The 20,915-nt window shown below is 41.7% G+C and overlaps 1 protein-coding gene across 5 annotated transcripts in view; it reads right to left on the bottom strand.

Annotated features, from left to right (window-relative positions):
- ZFAT (zinc finger and AT-hook domain containing) overlaps positions 1-20,915 on the bottom strand; it is a 102,138-nt gene that overhangs the window by 58,493 nt on the left and 22,730 nt on the right. For all 5 annotated transcript variants that reach the window (XR_003923007.2, XM_030011716.1, XM_030011715.2 and 2 more), the window contains exon 4: positions 6,008-6,181. Coding sequence is in view for 4 of the 5 variants with exons in the window: in XM_030011716.1 (XP_029867576.1) it covers positions 6,008-6,181 (174 nt within the window). In the remaining variant the exon portion in view is untranslated. The remainder of the gene's footprint in view (positions 1-6,007; positions 6,182-20,915) is intronic.

The raw sequence follows: 20,915 nt of genomic DNA, 5'->3' as shown, positions 1-20,915 counted from the left end.
GGGATTTAGACAAATTAACATATAGGTATTAAATATGATGATCCATGTGCAACCACCACTCAATGGCTGTCAAAATCTGGGAGGCTTTACATAATAAGTTTCTTATTGCCTTCCTATAGAGATGCTGCAAGCTGCCTTAGAGACAACTGATCCAACTAGATGAATCTTTAAGCTACGGATTATTTTTTTCATTTTAAGTTTAAAAAAGCCTTCATAACGGAGGTACCTTGGTCTGTACAGGTAAAATAATTTGCTAAGGGTATGAAGTAAATATTTGTTTCTTACAATCTCTTTCTGAAGTAATGTATTTTTTCAGCTTCTACAACATCCTATAGAACAGGCTACAAATGCGTATGACCCCTGGTAAGACAGTTCTGAAAATGAAACCAACAGAAACTAACCCTACCCAAAACTCCAAATGTTCTCCATGCAAACCTAACCTTCACTCCTGAAATAAAGCTTAAAAAAAGCAAAAGAACCTTTTAATATTTTTACAGGTTAGCCTACCATGAGATTAAACACATTTTAACTCAGACAAAGAAATAGAAACACAGACCTGTGTATAGTAGGATGAAGGTTACTATCCCGTTCAATAGAGCTGGACATTAGAATGGCTGAGCTAAATCAATCTGTAACCCCATGGTAATACAGATGCCTGCTCACATTCAGAAGGGAAAGCTTTAATTTTCCTAACCTTGCTTAACTTCACATTTACATTAAATCAACATTCGGTTAGCTTCTTTTCTCTTGCCCTCCACTCAACTACATGTTTGTGACAACTTAAAGTGCCAGCACAGGAATTTACACAACGATGAAGAGGCTCAGAGAAGGGATCTGGCTAAAATTTACACCATGTCTCTCCTCTGCAAATACATAATTAGTTTTCTGGTGTGTTTTACCACACAACTGCATAAACAGGCACAATGATCCAAAGGACAGGAATGTGTGGCCAGGGCTGGGGCAGGAGGACAGCACTGCCCCTGTGACAGCAGTCTATACTTACTGACCCAGCTACTTTAAAAAGGGGTAGTCGCAATCCTCCTCCTTTCCTCTGAGAGACTCATTTTGTCACCACTTTCCTTCTTCCCACTTTTGAAACTTGTGTGGCCCCAACATGAGAGATCTCAGTAAGCAAAACTGGTAGAAAAAAAATTCTCTGACAGAGAAAATATGTGTGTATGTGTGCATGTGTATGTGCATGTGCATGTGCACATATATGTGTATTTATTTTACCAGTTTTCTGAATCAGTTTACCACAGGCTGACACAAGCACTAGTGCTGGTGCAAGAAAGGGGAAGTGATCTGGGAAATAAGAGACAAGCAGGAAAGCTCCCTTGGCAACAGTCTGATATTAAGTCCATTCAGACGTGTCATAAACCCACAACCATCGTTCCATGAGCCACAAAAAAGAAGTCATCTTAAACAGAAAAGACTGTTATCAGTTTAACGGAAAAGACTGTCATCAGTTAAACTAAGTCAGTTGCAAAATAGTAAGCAAAATTACATTATTCCTCTTCTTCCCCCCTTCCCAAAAACCTCTATGGGAGAAGAAACCTAGTGTTCATAAATTACAGCACAGGGAATAGTAGCAGGAGAACACAGCTGGCCTTTTATGGATAGAGGTTCCTCAGTGGAAATTGGGGAGAGAAAAGCCTGCACAGTGTTATATTAAGAATTTGTAGGAGAAAAAAGTCCAAGCCCTTTAGAAATAAAAAAAAAATAGCATCAACAATTTAAATACTTTATGCTATTTTTGTATATCTTGAGCTCTAGCAAAAAAAACGAAGAATTCTACCATTGACCATCTTCACAGGAACATAAAACCACTCTCCTGGTAACAAGATGAGTCTTTAAAATATTACAGGACTCATGTAAAACAACAATTTAAATGTTCAAAGTATAATCTCTCCTGAATCAAACTAATTGAGCATGAATAATAAATCGGTTTTAGAAGCCTCAATAATATTACAGAATTTAAACACAGGAAATAAAATAGCTTAAAAAACCAGAAGATTGAATATTTGGCAGAGTTTACTCACCTGTTTGTAAAAATAGACTATGAACAAAAGTATCTGCTGTTCAAAACAAAGTATTTTTAGATGTGCATATAACTGTAATTATTCACTCTCATTCCTAATTGCAATGCTTATGAAAAACTGTATGTTTAATCTGATACCAGGTACGCATGATCATGATCACAGCACTCTCTCTCTTCAAGGTCCCTCCAGCCATAGAATCATAGAATGGTTTGGGTTGGAAGGGACCTTAAAGATCACCTAGTTCCAACCCCCCTGCCACGGGCAGGGACACCTTCCACTAGACCAGGTTGCTCAAAGCCCCATCCAGCCTGGCCTTGAACACTTCCAGGGAGGGGGCATCCACAACTTCTCTGGGAAACCTGTTCCAGTGCCTCACCACCCCCACAGTAAAGAACTTCTTTCTTACATCTAGTCTAAATCTGCCCGCTTTCAGTTTAAAGCCATTACCCCTTGTTCTATCACTACACGCCCTTGTAAAAAGTCCCTCTCCAGCTTTTTTGTAGGCCCCCTTTAGGTACTGGAAGGCTGCTAGAAGGTCTCCCCGGAGCCTTCTCTTCTCCAGGCCGAACAACCTCAACTCTCTCAGCCTGTCTTCACAGGAGAGGTGCTCCAGCTCTCTGATCATCATCGTGGCCCTCCTCTGGACTCACTCCAACAGGTCCATGTCCTTCTTATGTTGGGAGCCCTAGAGCTGAACGCAGTACTCCAGGTGGAGTCTCATGACGCAGGAGTAAAGGGGGAGAATCACCTCCCTCGACCCGTTGGCCACACTGTTTTTGATGCAGCCCAGGATGCAATCAGCTTTCTGGACTGTGAGCACATATTGCCAGCTCATATTCAGTTTTTCATCCACCAGTAACCCCCAAGTCCTTCTCCACAGGGCTGCTCTCAATCCACTCATGGCCCAGCCTGTGTCTGTGTTTGGGATTGCCCTGACCCACGTGCAGGACCTTGCACTTGGCCTTGTTGAACTGCAGGAGGTTTGCATGGGCCCATCTCTCAAGCCTGTCAAGGTACTTCAACACCCACACAGAAAAAAATCTACCACTTTTATTCAAACTGTATTTACTCTATGGGTTAACACAAGCTTTCAAATTTCTAAAGCTGTAATTCTATTATCTTTCATATGCCTCCCAAGTAAACATTACAGAAAAGGAACATGGGGAAAAATCAATGTCACCCAACTGTCATTTCTGCAAAGTTAAGAACTAACTGATCTGTTTGTTTGAAGGGATTTTGAAGAGATCAATTTAGTCATAATCTACTGAACACATGATGTAAAAGCAGTGTCCCAAACCTAAATAGTGTATAGCAAAATTACAGCAAACTGTTAATGTAATACTCCTAAAAGCATCTTTCATTTAAGGAGACGTACAGTCTGAATATTTTCTCTATACTGTGGATAAAATACAACTAATTCTTAAAGCCTTCTCTATTTTTCTAATTGACGGAATGCTTACCTGACATCTTCAACAGGATTTTACTGCACTGGACACAAAAAGGGATATTTGCACGTATCTTTAAAGCTAGATAACACGTGGCTACAGAGACTAAGTTTTGATAGTGCTTAAGCACTTTTAAACTTTATTTTCAACTTAACTTTACAGATGATCTAGCACACAGAAAGCAGGGGAGAAGGAAGAAATGTTTTATCTATTTATATTCTTCAACAGCAGTCTACAGCAATAACTCACCTCTTCAGCACATGATAAATCTCCAGAAAAATGGAATAAAAGACTATGAAAGATCTTTATAAAAACTCCAGACATTAAAGTAATAATGACAAAGGGAAACAGCCTAAGTATTGCTAGTGACATTAAAATATAGATACATCATGGAAATTAATGAAAAAATGGAAGGAAAAGCAGTGAAAAATAAATTAAAACATAATTGTATTAAATGAAATATTTTCTTTTGAATCTCCAAAGAGTTAACCACCTATATAGTATCTTCCAGAATTTCCAAATTCTGAAAAGTAGGATCATAATTCATAACTGTCTTAACAGCAATGACTTTTTTATTACACATATACTACCTGGGAACTTGAACATAGTAAGGTTACTAATTGTCAACCAAATAAATGAGAGGACCTTCAAAAATAGCTGCAGGTTCACATCTGACCGTAAATTCCTTCAGTTTATTAAAGCCTTTTGAATGTAACATGTACTATGCACAAATAGCTCCAAAGTTTAAGTTGTTTTAATACTTTGAGTCACTCAAAAAACATAGTCTAAAGAAAACCCAAACTTTTTGTTGTCTGAAGAAAAATTGTACTAGGTAGTAATTAAGGCACCAACCTCCTCTAGATTTTCCTGCCTCACATGCTTACTACATTTTCTTCACTATCTGTATTTACTATTATTTCATTCACCTCTTTAGGCTAGTTTCCTAAGAAAATGGGTCTTTGATTGCACTGTCTACCATGTCTTTCCTTCCCCTCTTGAAAATTCTTCTAGTCCTTGCTGGAAATGTAAAGATCTCAAAGAAAAATTCTTACAAGGTTCATAAAATTTAGCACGTGGAGAGAGGAGACCCCAGTTGCAGCTCTTCCCAAAACCCTGAGGAAGGGAGCATGTGTGTATAAATCCATAAACTAACACCTATATGAACCCATTTACTAACATCTCCATGAGCCCCTTAACCATGTTCCCCTTTACCCAGATGAAGGAGTAGAGGACATGAGGGAAAATTCACGGGCAGCAGTGAGGGCAATGGGCACCAGCATGGGGGAAAAGCTACATGCCGTGGAAAGAGGCAAAAGAGGTGGGAGACACAGTGAGAAAATGAGTGTTTAGCAACAGGTAGGAAAGTGCCCAGGGTTACATCACACAAGAGAAAGGGGCCTGCGGTTAGTGAAATGAAGCAGCGCGGACTTCAAACCACCCTGAACCAGGTTTCCATACTTCCAGTGCTCACCAGTCCTCTTCCACCTTCCTCTGTATTTACAATATTGCAAGACCAAATTTTTAACAGCTCAGTATACGTCCAAAACCCTGTGTGATGTTTCTCAAACAATGAATGTGAAGGTGTTTTTTACTTCCCTGCTAAGCACACAGGATATTCGTAGGTGAGTTCATCCAGCTTCCTCTACCATTGCAATTAGAAATGTATTTTAGCAAACAAAGTCCAAGCATATTACAGATCTTAATATCAAAAGATATTAAAGAACAACACAGAAAATCCAGCTAGCTTCCAACCCACAACAATAAAATAAATAAATACATTCTAGTTGTTCTGAGAGCTATAAGCAAAACAAATATTCAGAAATGTTAGCAATAATGAAAAGGAGAACAATAAAGCTACAAAGCTGAAAATAATGAACAAAACTATTAAAAAGGGATTCTGTCAATCAGGTGAGTGAATGGTTTATATAAACAGGCAAATGCAAGTCTAGTTTTAAAATAAATAGTTTGATATTATTCCAAAATGCTTTGATGAAAAGGCACCATAGCAATTTATGTATGAAGAAACCTTTAATCATTATATAGGAACTTGATTTTCAAATATATATACATATTTTCTGTCAAACTATTTGTATCCAGAAATATTAAGTTATATATATATTAAGCTGTTTGTTTTCATAAACAAATTTACATTTATCATAAATATACACACAAATCAAGAGCTGTAGTAAAGATATTACAGGGGAAAAATACTTTCCTGTTCTTTGGTCACTCTTTTTTTCACTTTCTTCTTTAAAACTATTCACAGACTAAACATAACTGATGTTAATGCAGATAACTACACCCAGGTCCAGCATTTGTCATACCTATGAAGAAATGGGATGGTAGTTCTAAAATCATGTAGCTGCCAGATGCAGAGATTCTATATCAAGATAACCAAATAGTATTAAATATTTTTCAGATAATAAATATCCTAAGCAGTTCAGTCTTAGACCAATAACTATTTTATACAGTGTTACCATGGACAAAAATGAATTTTATTACATAATCGGTGATCCTGATTACCTGGAATAGCTTCATGGGCTGTCAAAACCACACTTATAATAGGATTTTTAGCTCCTGAAACCTGTTCAGCCTCCTTAGTTGATGGAGTTTTCTCTGTTTTCTGAACTCTGGGCCTCTTTGGAGTTTTTTCTCGCTCATCTTCCTTCCTGTCAAGGTCAACGTCAGAATCATTACCTAAAGAGCAAACATCAAAAAGAATGTAACTATGTACAAAAGAAATGCAGGTAACACAGTCACTAACACTACAAGAAAGAATTAGGAGAAAATTAATGCTACTGTAGAAAGAAATACATGTTATCAAAACAAGACGTGCTGCATGAGTCCCTAAAGGGGAACTGTTTTCTTCCCTATTTAATAAAACTAGTGTGATACTTACAAATAGAGAAAACAGATGTCCTGGTTTCGGCTGGGATAGAGTTAATTGTCTTCCTAGTAGCTGATACAGTGTTTTGTCTTGGATTCACTATGAGAAGAATGTTGATACACTGATGTTTTCAGTTGTTGCTAAGTAGCGTTTAGACTAAAAGTCAAGGATTTTTCAGCTTCTCATGCCCAGCCAGCAAGAAGGCTGGAGGGGCACAAGAAGCTGGGAGGGGACACAGCCAGGACAGCTGACCCAAACTGGCCAGAAGGAGTATTCCATACCATGTGATGTCATGCCCAGTATATAAACTGGGGGGAGTTGGCCTAGGGGGATGGCTGCTCGGGAACTAACTGGGCATTGGTCAGTGAGTGGTGAGCAATTGCATTGTGCATCACTTGTTTTGTATATTCCAATTCTTTTATTATTATTCTTGTCATTTTATTATTGTTATTATTATCATTATTATTTTCTTCCTTTCTGTTCTATTAAACCGTTCTTATCTCAACCCATGAGTTTTACTTCTTTTCCCGATTTTCTCCCCCATCCCACTGGGTGGGTGGGAAGTGAGTGAGCGGCTGCGTGGTGCTTAGTCACTGACTGGGGTTAAACCACGACAGTCCATTTTGGTGCCCAACATGGGGCATGAAGGGTTGAGATAACAACAGATCTGACCAGAGCGTGTTAAAATGAATTTGTTACAAGCATTTATTATATTAGTTTAATAGTCACTGGTCACGATGTCGATTTATGAGCTCTTAAGTGTTGTAGCACTCATTTTTAGAGTTCTGTTATGTATCACCTCATTTGCTGTATATAGTGCCTGTGCTGCTGCTTATCATCCGTGCGAGGTAGATTAAGGTTTTCGCTTTGATGTATTGCATAATACTGGCTTATGGTATGATAAAATTATCAGTCGTGGCGCTAATCCAGTATTTGCACTCAGCATTGTTGTCACCTCTACACTTCGGGAGCCATCTGTGGGAAACTACTAATAATTACACCCTTTATCTTTCCTCCTCGGAGAGCCAATCTATGGGCGAGACACCTTTCTTCCCCTTTCCCTTCTCCTCCAGTCTAATTATAATAGCATCTGAGAATTCTGAAAAATCTGAATACCCTTGGGATGTTGAAACCAGTATGGTCCTATTGCTAGGAACTAGCATGTTGCTGAACGTGGTTCAGGTCTTGTTTAGGGTTAAACAACTATTTAAGAAAATCACCCAGAGATCTGCCCCAAGGCTGGCTAATTATGAGTAGCAGGGTGTGTGGGGGAGTATGGGCAAATGCCTAGGATGGTGGGCACCTCCAGTGTTTTGGAACTTCACCGTTGAACACGTGCAGAATCCTGAAAAGTAGAACATTTGGAAAAAGTATGCTGTGACCCCAACAATTCCAGGGAGACACAAATTACTGCAATGTGTTGGGGCCTGGCCCATGCCTATGGAGCCCTGTTCAACACTGTTCAGTAACCTCAAGGGGAAGGGGACGCCTCTGCGTCTAACAACAAGGCAACAGGCACTGCGGTTACTCCAGCCCACGTGGCAGGCACTGCAGCTGAACCAGAGAACCAACCTGTACCAGTACCAGTTGCCCCCATACAGAAGAAGAAATATACAAAAAAATCAGTTCGCTTAGCGAAGGATGAAGATGAACCAGGGCCATCACAAGAACAGGAGGAAGAGGCAGAACCAGAGGTAATTACCCGATCTCTATCCTTGAGTGAGCCTTGGGATATTCAAAAAGATTTCAGCCGTTGTCCAGGTGAGCACATTATCACCTGGCTGCTCTGATGCTGGGACAATGGGGCTAGTAGCCTGGAATTAGCAGGTAGGGAAGCCAAGCAGCTGGGATCACTTTCAGGGAAGGTGGCATTGACAAGGCAATTGGAAAAGCAACACAAGCCCTCAGCCTGTGGAGGCGACTCCTGTCAAGCGTGAAGGAAAGGTCCTCCTTCAAGGAAGATACTATATGTCACCCAGGCAAGTAGACCACCATGGAGAGGTATCCAATATCTGGGGTAATGAGCCATGCTAGAGATGATTTATTATGAGCCAGACAACGCACAATTACCCAAAGATCCAGATAAAGTCCAATGCACACGACCAATGTGGCAGAGGTTTGTACGGAACACACCATTGCCATATGCCAACGCACTGGCAATACTGACCTGGAAAGACAAAGAGGCACCTACGGTGGATGAAGTGGCTGGCCAACTCCAGCAATACAAGGAAAATCTCTCTTCCTCCATACAAGCCTGCATTTCAGCTGTGGAGAAGCTGTCCCAGGATATCCAGCAATTCAAAGAGGATATGTCCTACTCCTCACCTGTACAGACCAATGTCTCAGCTATTAGGAGTGAGCGTTCCTCTGCCCAAGAGCGAGAATATAAAAGGTACACACCATGACGTGCCCTGTGATTTTACCTATGTGACCACAGAGAGCGCATGAGGAAATGGGATGGAAAACCTACCTTGGTCCTAGATGCACAGGTACATGAGTTGCCAGGAAAAACAACCACAAAAAAGGATTCTTCCAGGAAAAATGCTGCTCCAGTTTCCAAACAAAGTAGAAGGGCTGATCTTACTTCTGATCCTCTTGAAGGGACTTCTAAGTCAGTTTTACAAGAAGTCGGTAATGGACACTCTGACCAGAATTAGAAGGGCCCTGCCTCCAGCCAGGTGAAGGAAAGGGATAACCGAGTTTATTGGACTGTGTGGATTCGATGTCCTGGCGCATCACACCCACAGGAGTATAAGGCTCTAGTGGACACCAGTGCACACTGTACCCTAACGCCATCAAGATATAAAGGGGCAGAACCCACCTGTATTTCTGGTGTGACAGGGGGATCCCAACAGTTAACTATTGGAGGCCAAAGTAAGCCTAACTGGGAGTGAGTGGCAAAAGCACCCCGTTGTGACTGGCCCAGAGGCTCCGTGCATCTTTGGCATAGACTGTCTCAGGAGAAGGTATTTCAAGGACCGAAAAGGGTACTGGTGGGCTTTTGGTATAGCTGCCTTGGAGGCAGAGGAAATTAAACAGCTGTCTACCTTGCCTGGTCTTTTGGAGGAGCATTCTGCTGTGGGGTTGTTGAGGGTCAAAGAACAAGGGGTGCCAATCGCTACCATAACGGTGCACCAACGGCAATATCGCACCAACTGAGACTGCCTGATGCCCATCCATAAGCTGATTTGTCAACTGGAGAGCCAAGGAGTGATCAGCAAAACTCGTTCACTTTTTAACAGTCCCATATGGCCAGTGTGAAGGTCTAAGGGAGAGTGGAGACTAACAGTTGACTATCACAGCCCACATGAAGTCACACCGCCACTGAGTGCTGCCGTGCTAGACATGCTAGAACTTCAACACGAACTAGAGTCAAAGGCAGCCAAGTGGTACGCCACAACCGATATCACTAATGTGTTTTTCTCAACCCCTTTGGCTGCAGAGTGCTGGCCACAGTTTGCTTTCACTTGGAGGGCCATCCAGTACACCTGGAATTGACTGCCCCAGGGGTGGAAACACAGCCCCACCATTTGCCATGGACTAATCCAGACTGCAATGGAGAAGGATGAAGCTCCGGAACAACTGCAATGCATTGATGACATCATCATATGGGGCAACACAGCAGAAAAAGTTTTTGAGAAAGGGCAGAAAATAATCCAAATCCTTCTGAAAGCTGGGCTTGCCATAAAAGAAAGTTAAGGTCAAGGGACCTGCACAGGAGATCCATTTTTTTGGAATAAAATAGCAAGATCGACATTGTCAGATCCCAATGGATGTGATCAACAAAATAGCAGCTGTGTCTTCACCTACTAATAAAAAGGAAACACTACATGTTCTAGGTTTTTGGAGAATGCATATTCCAATTTACAGTCTGATTGTAAGCCCTCTCTGTCAAGTGACCCAGAAGAAGAACAATTTCTAATGGGGCCCTGAGCAGCAAGCATTTGAACAAATGAAATGGGAAATTGTTCATGCAGTAGCCCTTGGGCCAGTCCAGGCAGGACAAGACGTTAAAAATGTGCTCTACACTGCAGCTAGGGAGAATGGCCCTACCTGGAGTCCCTGGCAAAAAGCACTGGGGGACACCCGAGGCCGACCCCTGGGGTTTTGGAGTCAAGGATACAGAGGATCTGAGGCCCGCTATACTCCAACAGAAAAAGACATATTGGCAGCATATGAAGGGCTTTGAGCTGCCTCAGAAGTGGCTGGTACTGAAACACAGCTCCTCTTACACCCCAACTGCCAGTGCTGGGATGGATGTACAAAGGGAGGGCCTCCTCTACACATCATGCAACTGATGCCACGTGGAGTAAGCGGGTCGCACTGATCACACAACGGGCTCACAGAAAACCCCAGTCATCCAGGAATTTTGGAAGTGATCACAGACTGGCCAGAAGGCAACAATTTCGGAATACTGCCAGAGGAGGAGATGACTTATGCTGAAGAGGCCCCAGTGTATAATAAACTGTCAGAAAATGAGAGGCAATATGCCCTGTTTACTGACGGGTCTTGTCGCATTGTGGGGAAACATCGGAGGTGGAAGGTTGCTGTATGGAGTCTGTCGTGGTTTAAGCCCAGCTGGCAACAAAGCACCACGAAGCCACTCACTCACTCCTCCCTGTCACGGTGGGATGAGGAGGAGAAAATATAAAGAAAAGCTCGTGGGTCGAGACAAGGACAGGGAGGGATCACCCACCACTTATGGTCATGGGCAAAACACAGGCTCAACTTGGGGAAGAAACAAAATCAATTTAATTTACACTACAAATTAAATCCAAACAAGGATAATGAAAAGTAAAACCAAACCCTAGAACACCTTCCCCCACCCCTCCCTCCTTCCCGGCTCAACTCCACTCCCGGTTCTCTCTCCCTCCTCTCCCCCACGGCGCAGGGGAACAGGGAATGGGGTTTGGGGTCAGTTCATCACACGCTGTCTCTGCCGCTCCTTCCTCCTCAGGGGGAGGACTCCTCACTCTTCCCCTGCTCCAGCGTGGGGTCCCTCCCATGGGAGACAGTCCTTCATGAACTTCTCCAACATGGGTCCTTCCCACAGGCTGCAGTCCTTCATGAACTGCTCCAATGTGAGTCCTTCCCACAGGCTGCAGTCCTTCAGGCACAGGCTGCTCCAGTGCAGGCTTTCCCATCGCGTCACAGCCATCTTGGGGGGCATCCCCCTGCTCCAGTGTGGGCTCCTTCATGGGCTGCAGGTGGGCATCTGCTCCCCCGCTGCCCTCCATGGGCTGGGGGGGGACAGCCTGCCATCTCACCACGGGCTGCAGGGGCATCCCCTCCTCTGGCGCACCTCCTCCCCTGACCTCGGGATCTGCAGAGGGGTTCCTCTCACATTCCAATCCCCCTACTCACTGCAGGTTCCCCTTCTTAAATCTGTTCTCCCAAAGGCGCTACCACTGTCACTGATGGGCTCGGCCTTGGCCAGAGGTGGGTCCAACTTGGAGCCAAGGAAGCTTCTAGTAGCTTCTCCCAGGAGCCACCCCTGTGGCCTCTCCCCTGCTACCAAAAACCCTGCCACAGAAACCCAAAACAGAGTCCTATACGACAAATCACAAAAACTGCTGAAGGAGAAGGTGAATCCAGTCAGTTTGCAGAGGTGATAGCCATCCAGCTAGCATTAGATATTGCTGACTGAGAAAAGCGACCAGTGCTCTATCTCTATATTGACTCACGGATGGTGGCAAATGCCCTGTGCGGGTGCTTACAGCAATGGAAGCAGAGCAACTGGCAACGCAGATGTAAACCCATCTGGGCTGCCACACTGTGGCTAGATATTGCTGTCTGGGTAGACAACCTGGTTGTAAAAGTACATCATGTAGATGCTCACGCACCCAAGAGCTGGGCCACTGGAGAACATTAAAACAACCAGCAGGTGGATCGGGCCGCCAAGATTGAAGTGGCTCAGGTGGATCTGGACTGGCAACATAAGGGTGAATTATTTATAGCTCGGTGGGCCCAAGACAGACACCTCAGGCTATCAGGATAGAGATGCAACATATAGATGGGCTTGCGATCGAAGGGTGGACTTCACCACGGACGCTATTGCACAATTTATCCATGAATGTGAAACGTGGTGCAATCAAGCAAGCCAAGTGGTTAAAGCCTCTGTGGTATGGAGAGCGATAGCTGAAATATAAATATGGCGAGGCCTGGCAGATTGACTATATCTCACTCCCACAAACCTGCCAAGGCAAGCGCCATGTGCTTACAATGGTGGAAGCAACCACCGGATGGCTGGAAACATATCCTGTGCCCCATGCCACTGCCCGGAACACTGTCCTGGGCCTTGAAAAGCAAGTTTTATGGCGACAGAGCACCCCAGAAAGAATTCAGTCAGACAACGGGACTCATTTCTGAAACAACCTCATAGACACCTGGGCCAAAGAGCATGGCATTGAGTGGGTATATCGCATCCCCTATCACGCACCAGCCTCTGGGAAAACTGAACGATACAGTGGGCTGTTAAAGACTCCATTGAGAACAATGGGAGGTGGAACCTTCAAACATTGGGACACACATTTAGCAAAAGCCACCTCGTTAGTCAACACCAAAGGATCTGCCAATCAAGCTGGCCCTGCCCAATGAGAACTTTTACATACTGTAGAAGGGGATAAAGTCCCTGTAGTGCACATGAAAAATATATTAGGGAAAACAGTCTGGGTTACTCCTGCCTCAGGCAAAGGCAAACCCATTCATGGGATTGCTTCTGCTCAAGGACCTGGGTGCATTTGGTGGGTGATGTGAAAGGATGGGGAAGTCGGATGCATGCCTTAAGGGGATTTGATTTTAGGTGAGAATAGCCAATGAATTAAATTGTATAATGTCAGTTGCTATATAACCCTGCCACTGTATGTTATCATCACTATAGTTGTTACAGGCTATATGAATGGTATTACAGTAAGAATCACTTGGATCAAGCAAGAATGAACTTTGATAAAACTGAGCAAAGTGCAGTAGTGATGGAACCAGAACTGACTTCAGCATGCAACAATCCAACACTACACACCTTCCTCCTGTTGTGCCCAATGTCACCTTCCCACCGCACTGCACTGAAGCCCAATCCTGCTCTGCCGACTGAGAAGACTTCACACCATCCCTCCTGCCCAGAAAGATTGGTATGACAGATAGAGCCCAAAGTCATGAACCAAATGAACTCAACGACCATTTCATAGATATGGCCCCCAGACTAAGGGAATGATATCTGCGTGTATACATCTATCTATATCTATCTCAAAGGATGGAAAAGGTGCTGGTGATTGATTAGGAGGTACTGGAAAATATGGGACCTGAGCATGAAATAAATGGTACAGAATAAGGAGTGGACTTCTGATTTTGGCTGGGATAGAGTTAATTTTCTTTCTAGTAGCTGGTATAGTGTTATGTTTTGGGTTCAGTATGAGAAGAATGTTGATAACACACTGATGTTTTCAGTTGTTGCTAAGTAGCGTTTACACTAAGTCAAGGATTTTTCAGCTTCTTATGCCCAGCCAGCAAGAAGGCTGGAGGGGCACAAGAAGTTGGGAGGGGACACAGCCAGGGCAGCTGACCCAAACTGGCCAAAAAAATATTCCATACCATATGACATCGTGCCTAGCATATAAACTGGGGGAAGTTGGCCCAGAGGGGCAGATCACTGCTCAGGAACTAACTGGGGATCAGTTGGCAAGTGGTGAGCAATTGCATTGTGCATCACTTGGTTTGTATATTCCAATTCTTTTATTATTATTCTTGTCATTTTATTATTGTTATTATTATCATTACCATTATTATTTTCTTCCTTTCTGTTCTATTAAACTGTTCTTATCTTAACCCACAAGTTTTACCTTTTTCCTTCCAATTTTCTCCCCCATCCCACTGGGTGGGTGGGAAGTGAGTGAGTGGCTGCCTGGTGCTTAGTTGCTGGCTGGGGTTAAACCACAACATAAAGAAAAAAATCAAAATTTAAAAAATGTACTCTCAGAAACATTTGTGTCTCTAAGTTCTCTTGATGTTATTGTGGATTTTTGTGAAAATTCTACAAACTTTGTAGAATTTATGATTCCATCATTAATGAATAAATTATTTTTCTCCTTTCCATATGTAATTGTTCGGATGATTTTAGGATTATTTCTCCTAGTACTGGATTCATTATCGGTTTTATTTAATGGAAAGTCTTCCAACAGTCTCTCTGGATTAGGCTTTTTTTCCCCTACTGTTATTGTGAATCAACAGCCAGAAACATACTTTTTCAGTGTCGATTCAAAAAGAATTAAGGTTCAAAACAGTTCTTTGGTTCAACCTATCTCCTGACATTTTGAAGGCCTGCACTTCTTCACTTTGAAGGCATGCACTTCTAAATCATTCCCTGTTGCTGTTCAGAATGTCTTCAGCCTCTTAAGTTGGATAACCTTCAGACCCATTAACTAGAAAGCAACTCAATAGTTGTATTCAAAACACTCATCTGAAATAAGAATGAATAATCAGTAATCAGCTAAGTTGTTCCTTGAAGCTATTTCTTCCTTAAAGCAAATGAGGAATTCCTCACTAAAATTCTAAAAACACATAATAAAAATGCTTATATATGAGGAATTAGCAGCATACAAAATAAAAACAGAGGGCTGCAAGTTTATACCAACAAAATTTCTTTATATTAGATGAAGTGGTAGAACATGCAGGGTAGAGAAAACAAACTTGGCAAATTAAGGCATTATGCAAACATTCCAGAGGTAATGAGTAACGAAAGCAAAAATTGATGGAAGAAAATTATAAATGAAGCTAGTAAATTTCTTTTTTCTCCTTTTTTCCCCTGAATCTAAAGCAGCTGACTCAATCTCCAGAATAAGTCATTCAATGTATATTCATAACATGCTGTAGCTGCTCTATTGAGATAGGGAAACAATCTATACATAAAAATCAGTAACAGGAAAGCTGTAGTGTGTCTACAGTTGTTTATGACATACAAATAGCAAAAGCAGTGGAAAGATATGCTACATGGAAATGGCTCTGTTTTAATTTCAGTAACATTTTGTTAATATTCAGCTGAGATTCAAATAAGTCTGTCTCCCATGATCTCACCTTAATGGAACAAAGGGTTAAAGAGTGCTGACTGTTCCTTGAAAAAATGCAGGACACAAGCACAAACTAAAGTAGCATAGCTAGGACTGAGCATTTAACTACCACCTGGATAAACTGCAAGCTCTTTACTACATACACCACCAGAAGGAAACAAGGTATATAGGAGTTAGTTTAGATTTCTCAGACATACTGAGGCAGAAATGTGTATGCTGACAACTGTTAATGACTTGATGCTAATCTGTAAATCTGAAATTCATTTTTACAATACCTAGAATGAGCAACAACCACATAGCAAACTGAATTCACACATAGTTAAGCAAGTCATCTTTCTGTGGAGTCATGTTAGCAATGTTTTTGCCCCAGCTTCCAGTTTCTAGATTATAGAAAATTATGCTCTGTCTTGAGAGCCCCCTGCTTTTCAGAGCCTGCTAATGATTTCTCCAATTTCATCAGATAAATTCCTTGACATATGCCTCTTCTCAACTACCTTTTTCTCTGTAGATTTCTATGATTTTGGAAAATATTGCTGCTTTATAGGTATAAAGGGTCTCATTATGTCCCGATTTAACTCCTCAGTATAGTTGTGAATTAGTGATGTTGAAATCATGTAATTCTAACACCATTTCTCTGCAATACTTCAAAGGGATACTTGAATATAAAGAAATATCCCCTTCAACCAGAAACTGTTTGTGCAGTGTTTTCTTTTGGTGTGATGAACAGGGGTGGGAGGAAACAAACACATTTTTCCACATTTCCTTCATGAAACAGCCTCTGTTAGTTTATTATCAACAATAAAATGAGTAGTCACAAATTTCACAGCAGGACCAGGCCACCAACAGAAGAAAGTCTTCTCAAAAAGAATCAGAATACACAAAAAATGTAAGCTGCTTATTAAATTGTGTTCCCCTGAGGCACTTCACATACTGTTAAACAACAAATACAAAAATTAATTGGGTTAATTACTCTGCTTTTGTTCAGTGGACACTAAGAGTTAGTGATGGCGGTGGGGCGTGGGGGGGGAAGATTTGATATACCTGTGGACAAAACTCTCATTTTTTGCATGTTTTAGCTAAAAGAAATCCAGAACCATAGATTGAAAGGAAAGCTGTGAGGAGGACAACAGCATTTTCTCCATTTTGCTTGGGATCACATAATTAATTCCTAGTAGGCATATGAATAGAATCCAAGAACCCTATTCTTAAATCCTCCTTTCTAACCATTACAAAGTAAGAGTTAGTCAGTTTAATCAGGAAATAAAGTGGTTGAAACTAAACCACAAAAACATTTTACTGCCTTTTCATGTTAACCTGTAACTCTATTAACTTTTGAATATTGGAATTGTACTAAAAAATAGAAAAGGAAAAAAAGAATGAACCACAGACTGAAGTTTGTTAGTGACCCACACTAATGAATAACTATTACCACAGTAACAAGCTAACATATGTTTCATGCTGGTTTTCTTTCCTAATGTGCCTCTATCAGGCAGATCAGTTTGCTAGTTCCTTCAGTTTGACTAAGGGTAAAAGCTGTGGAAAAGAACAGACGTGTTACAATAAATATAGCTGACTGTGACTCCCTGCTTTCAAAACAGAACTCCAAAAATGCTATTAAAAAAGATTTAAAAAAAACATACAGAACTGCAACATAAAAATATTTCATTAAAATGTTGCTATTTCATATTCATAGAAACCTTGTACACAGATGCCAAGCACTAAATATGAAGATTATGACCATGTGAAAATATTTTCTTAAGAAACCCAAAGCTGGTAATTCCTTCAAATGAAGGACTGAATCTCAACTTCCATCTTCCCAATATGAGCTGAGAACATCCAGCAGCTAACAGGAGGACTACATACAGTACCTGCAAAGATGTGAGGAAGGTACTGAGTGTCATGCAAATTCCGTTAACACACAAAAAGCCCACACATATATTGGCCAAAAACAGGCAAGCAAGAAAATTCAACTGATATGCTGATCGTGTATCTTCAACTGGTGCTGAATATTTGTATGAACATTCTCAAAACTCACATAATACACGGGAAAAAAAAAGTCTCCTCTCTACAGAGTGGTCAAGTCAAGTTCTGATATTTAAACATTAGAATTTATTCACTAATCTGATGCATGTTGATGGCAGTAACCCCATTCTTCCCCTTTCTCAGAGGAACAAGCATCTTGCAGAAACGATCTGTTGATAAGGAGCTGGGGCTTCACACATTGCCAATACTTTTTGCTACAAACATAACTATATCATAGTCTGTGTGTAACCTGAAAAAGACTTTTAAAAAAACCCCAAACCAACGCTCCCCATCAAATCACCAAACCAAAAAAAAATTTAACTCTCAATGACAGCTGCCTTCTTCCTGAACTCTCTCTACACAAAAAAAAAAAAACCCTGAACTAGAAGGTGTGCTTTAGGAAGGGATTAAGAGGGAGACAAAAGCATGTTTTAATGAAAAAGAAGAGCTTCAACTTTGACCACAGGGCTCAAACAGCCTCTCCATAATATGGGAACATCTCATCAGTAATTTAGTTGTCTTACTTAACTTTGTGAGTGTCAAAATAAGTGTTTTGTCTCTCACAACTAGGACAATTCCCCTGTATAATACAATTCTTGTATTATAAAGGAACACTCATAAGTGATTTTAAGATGATTTATGAGAAAATGGAGTATATGCAACTCAGAATAGCTATGCAAAGTTTCTCCAAGCGGTAAGGGTCTTTGCTTGCTCCTAAACAGATTTATTTAGACAAAATGCCTCACTTTGCATCCCCCTTGCTAAGCAGTCAGCTTAGCACTTTGTCAGCTGGCACTTCAACTCACCAGACAAATAAACTGACCTCCCCTATCTAGCAACAGGCATTTTAAATGCCTGCCTCTGTTTGTGCAAGAAATACAACGCTGTGCCTGCGCCTTCTAACACGTTTAAGAAATGGTGGTGTCTGTGTTGACAAGTAAAGCTACTGTCCACTCTGAATGAATCACTGCTTTCAGAGTCCCATCGAGCTAGATTGTTCATCTGTCCCATGATTCTATTTGAGTCATTAATTGAAGGTACTGCTCTCTGCATTCGTAATTGGATGTATGACATTTTGCAGGTTCAGCTACACATCCTTAATTGGCATGTTTTTAAACTATTCTTCATTCAAATTACTATTTTTTATCCCCTAAAAGATGCTGGTATTTCATAGTGGCAAGAGAGCAGCTTGAAAAAAAGAAGTAAACTGGCCATGCAAAATGAACACGTGCAATCGCTTCTCCTGCAGAGACTGACATACTACTCATAGAAAGAATTCATTTAAATTAGAATCCAGCTGATGGCAAAAACCATTTTAAACTAAGGCCAAAAGTGCCAGATCCAAATCATTAGCTGAAACTGTCAATTTGGTTTAACCAAATAAAAACAGAAATAGGTGTATTCACAGCTCTGCTTAAATCACAGCAACTTTCTTAGGCAAGTAAGCTCTCTATTAAAAAAAACCCATGTACCTGGGGGATTTCTAAGCACAATGGACATTTTTTTAATTCTGTGCAAAACATTAACACTTTTTTCTTACTGTTTTAGTGAATGGACCCACAAGGTGAAGGCAATCATTACCCATCAAAGGATTAAATTAGATGCACAGAAGATGTCAGTGACCAGAAAGGCTTGGTGATTCCTGAAAGAGTGGGAGAACTATCAGTGAGACACTGATCTCTGAGAGGTCAATGTGGATCACTAACCACAGAAGCAAAGAACAGCAGAGGCCTATTACATCCACCAGTTATTCCTCTGACCAATACATACTGCAGTTTCATAGAGATTTATTCATTGTAATTTCAAATGTCATGTAATTTCAAACGCTTCCCTTGTGGATCTATAAAAGACAGCAAAACACTTTATTACTTCAAAACCTTTCCTAATATTTCAACTTCAGCTCAAAACGTATATTGTGTTTCTCTCAATAAAGAATATCACACAGAATATCAGTATGCATATTCTTAACATTTATATATTTAGCATATTTTAGCAATAGCTAAAACATTAGTGTGTTATTAATATTATTTTGGTCACAGATCTAAAACACCACATCATACGAGCTGCTACAAAGAAAATCAACGCCATCCTGGCCAGACCCTGCACAAAGTGAAAACATACTTGATTATTAATCAGATGTCCATACAGTGCCAAACTTTGCAAGAAATGAAAAACATGAGAAAGTAGTAAAAAAACACTACAGAAAAATCCCAGAAGCATTAGAAAAACACATTAAAGTAATTTCAAGTTGGAAAGACATGGATAAAAAGGGGGAAAAAAATAACCCATATGTATTAGGTACGAGGTCAAAGACTAAGGGAGAAGAACTTGCAGTCCAAGCTCCTTATGATTTTTAGCCATCTACTCCAAACTAGCGTGTCTGAAGTGCTAGAGAAGATATTGTAACTCTGGAAGGTTCAAAGACCCTCAATAAAATTCTCCATCTAGATCCAAGTACTTCAGCAACGGAGAAATCTCATCAAATTAGAAGTTTAAGTACTCCTTTTCTCGTATACACCAAATTAAGAGTGATTTCAAGAAGTTTTTGTCTCAGGGCTAGTTTACACTAGAAAACGTTGGTATCAACCATATTCTGCTCAAGTAACTGAACTATTTGTTGGACATTATATACACACAAAAACACACACACAAAATAAATACCTGGTGTAATACTTGCAGTATTATCTGCTGAGACAGCTACACCACTATCTGTGTATGTGTCATGGTTTAACCCCAGCCAGCAACTATGCACCATGCAGCCGCTCTATCACTCCCTGCCTCAGCTAGACAGGGGAGAGAAAATATAACAAAAGGCTCATGGATCGAGATAAACACAGGGAGAGATCACTCACCGATTACCGTCACGGTCAAAATAGACTTGACTTGGGAAAAATTAACTTAATTTATTGCCAATCGAACCACAGTAGGGTAATGAGAAATAAAACCAAATCTTAAAACATCTTCCTACCACCCCTCCCCCCTTCCCGGGTTTAACTCCACTCCCGGTTCTCTCTACCTCCTCCCCCCGGTGGCACAGGGGGACAGGGAATGGGGGTTGGGGTCAGTTCATCACACGTTGTCTCTGCCGCTCCTTCCTCCTCAGGGGGAGGACTCTGCACTCTTCCCCTGCTCCACCAAGGGGTCCCTCCCATGGGAGACAGTCCTTCACGAACTGCTCCAGTGTGGGTCCCTTCCACAGGCTGCAGTTCTTCAGGAGCACACCGCTCCAGCGTGGGTCCCTTCCATGGGCTGCAGTCCTTCAGGCACAGACTGCTCCAGTGTGGGTCCCCCGCGGGGTCACAAGTCCTGCCAGAAAACCTGCTCCAGCGTGGGCTCCTCTCTCCACGGGGCCACAGGTCCTGCCAGGAGCCTGCTCCAGCACGGGCTTCCCATGGGGTCACAGCCTCCTTCGGGTATCCACCTGCTCCGGCGTGGGGTCCTCCCCGGGCTGCAGGTGGAGATC

This window comes from Aquila chrysaetos, chromosome 4 (genome assembly GCF_900496995.4).
Source record: "Aquila chrysaetos chrysaetos chromosome 4, bAquChr1.4, whole genome shotgun sequence".
In the NCBI taxonomy this organism is placed as follows: domain Eukaryota; kingdom Metazoa; phylum Chordata; class Aves; order Accipitriformes; family Accipitridae; genus Aquila; species Aquila chrysaetos.
The sequence above is the reverse complement of the archived record's forward strand: the minus strand, read 5'-3'. Positions and strand labels throughout refer to the sequence as shown.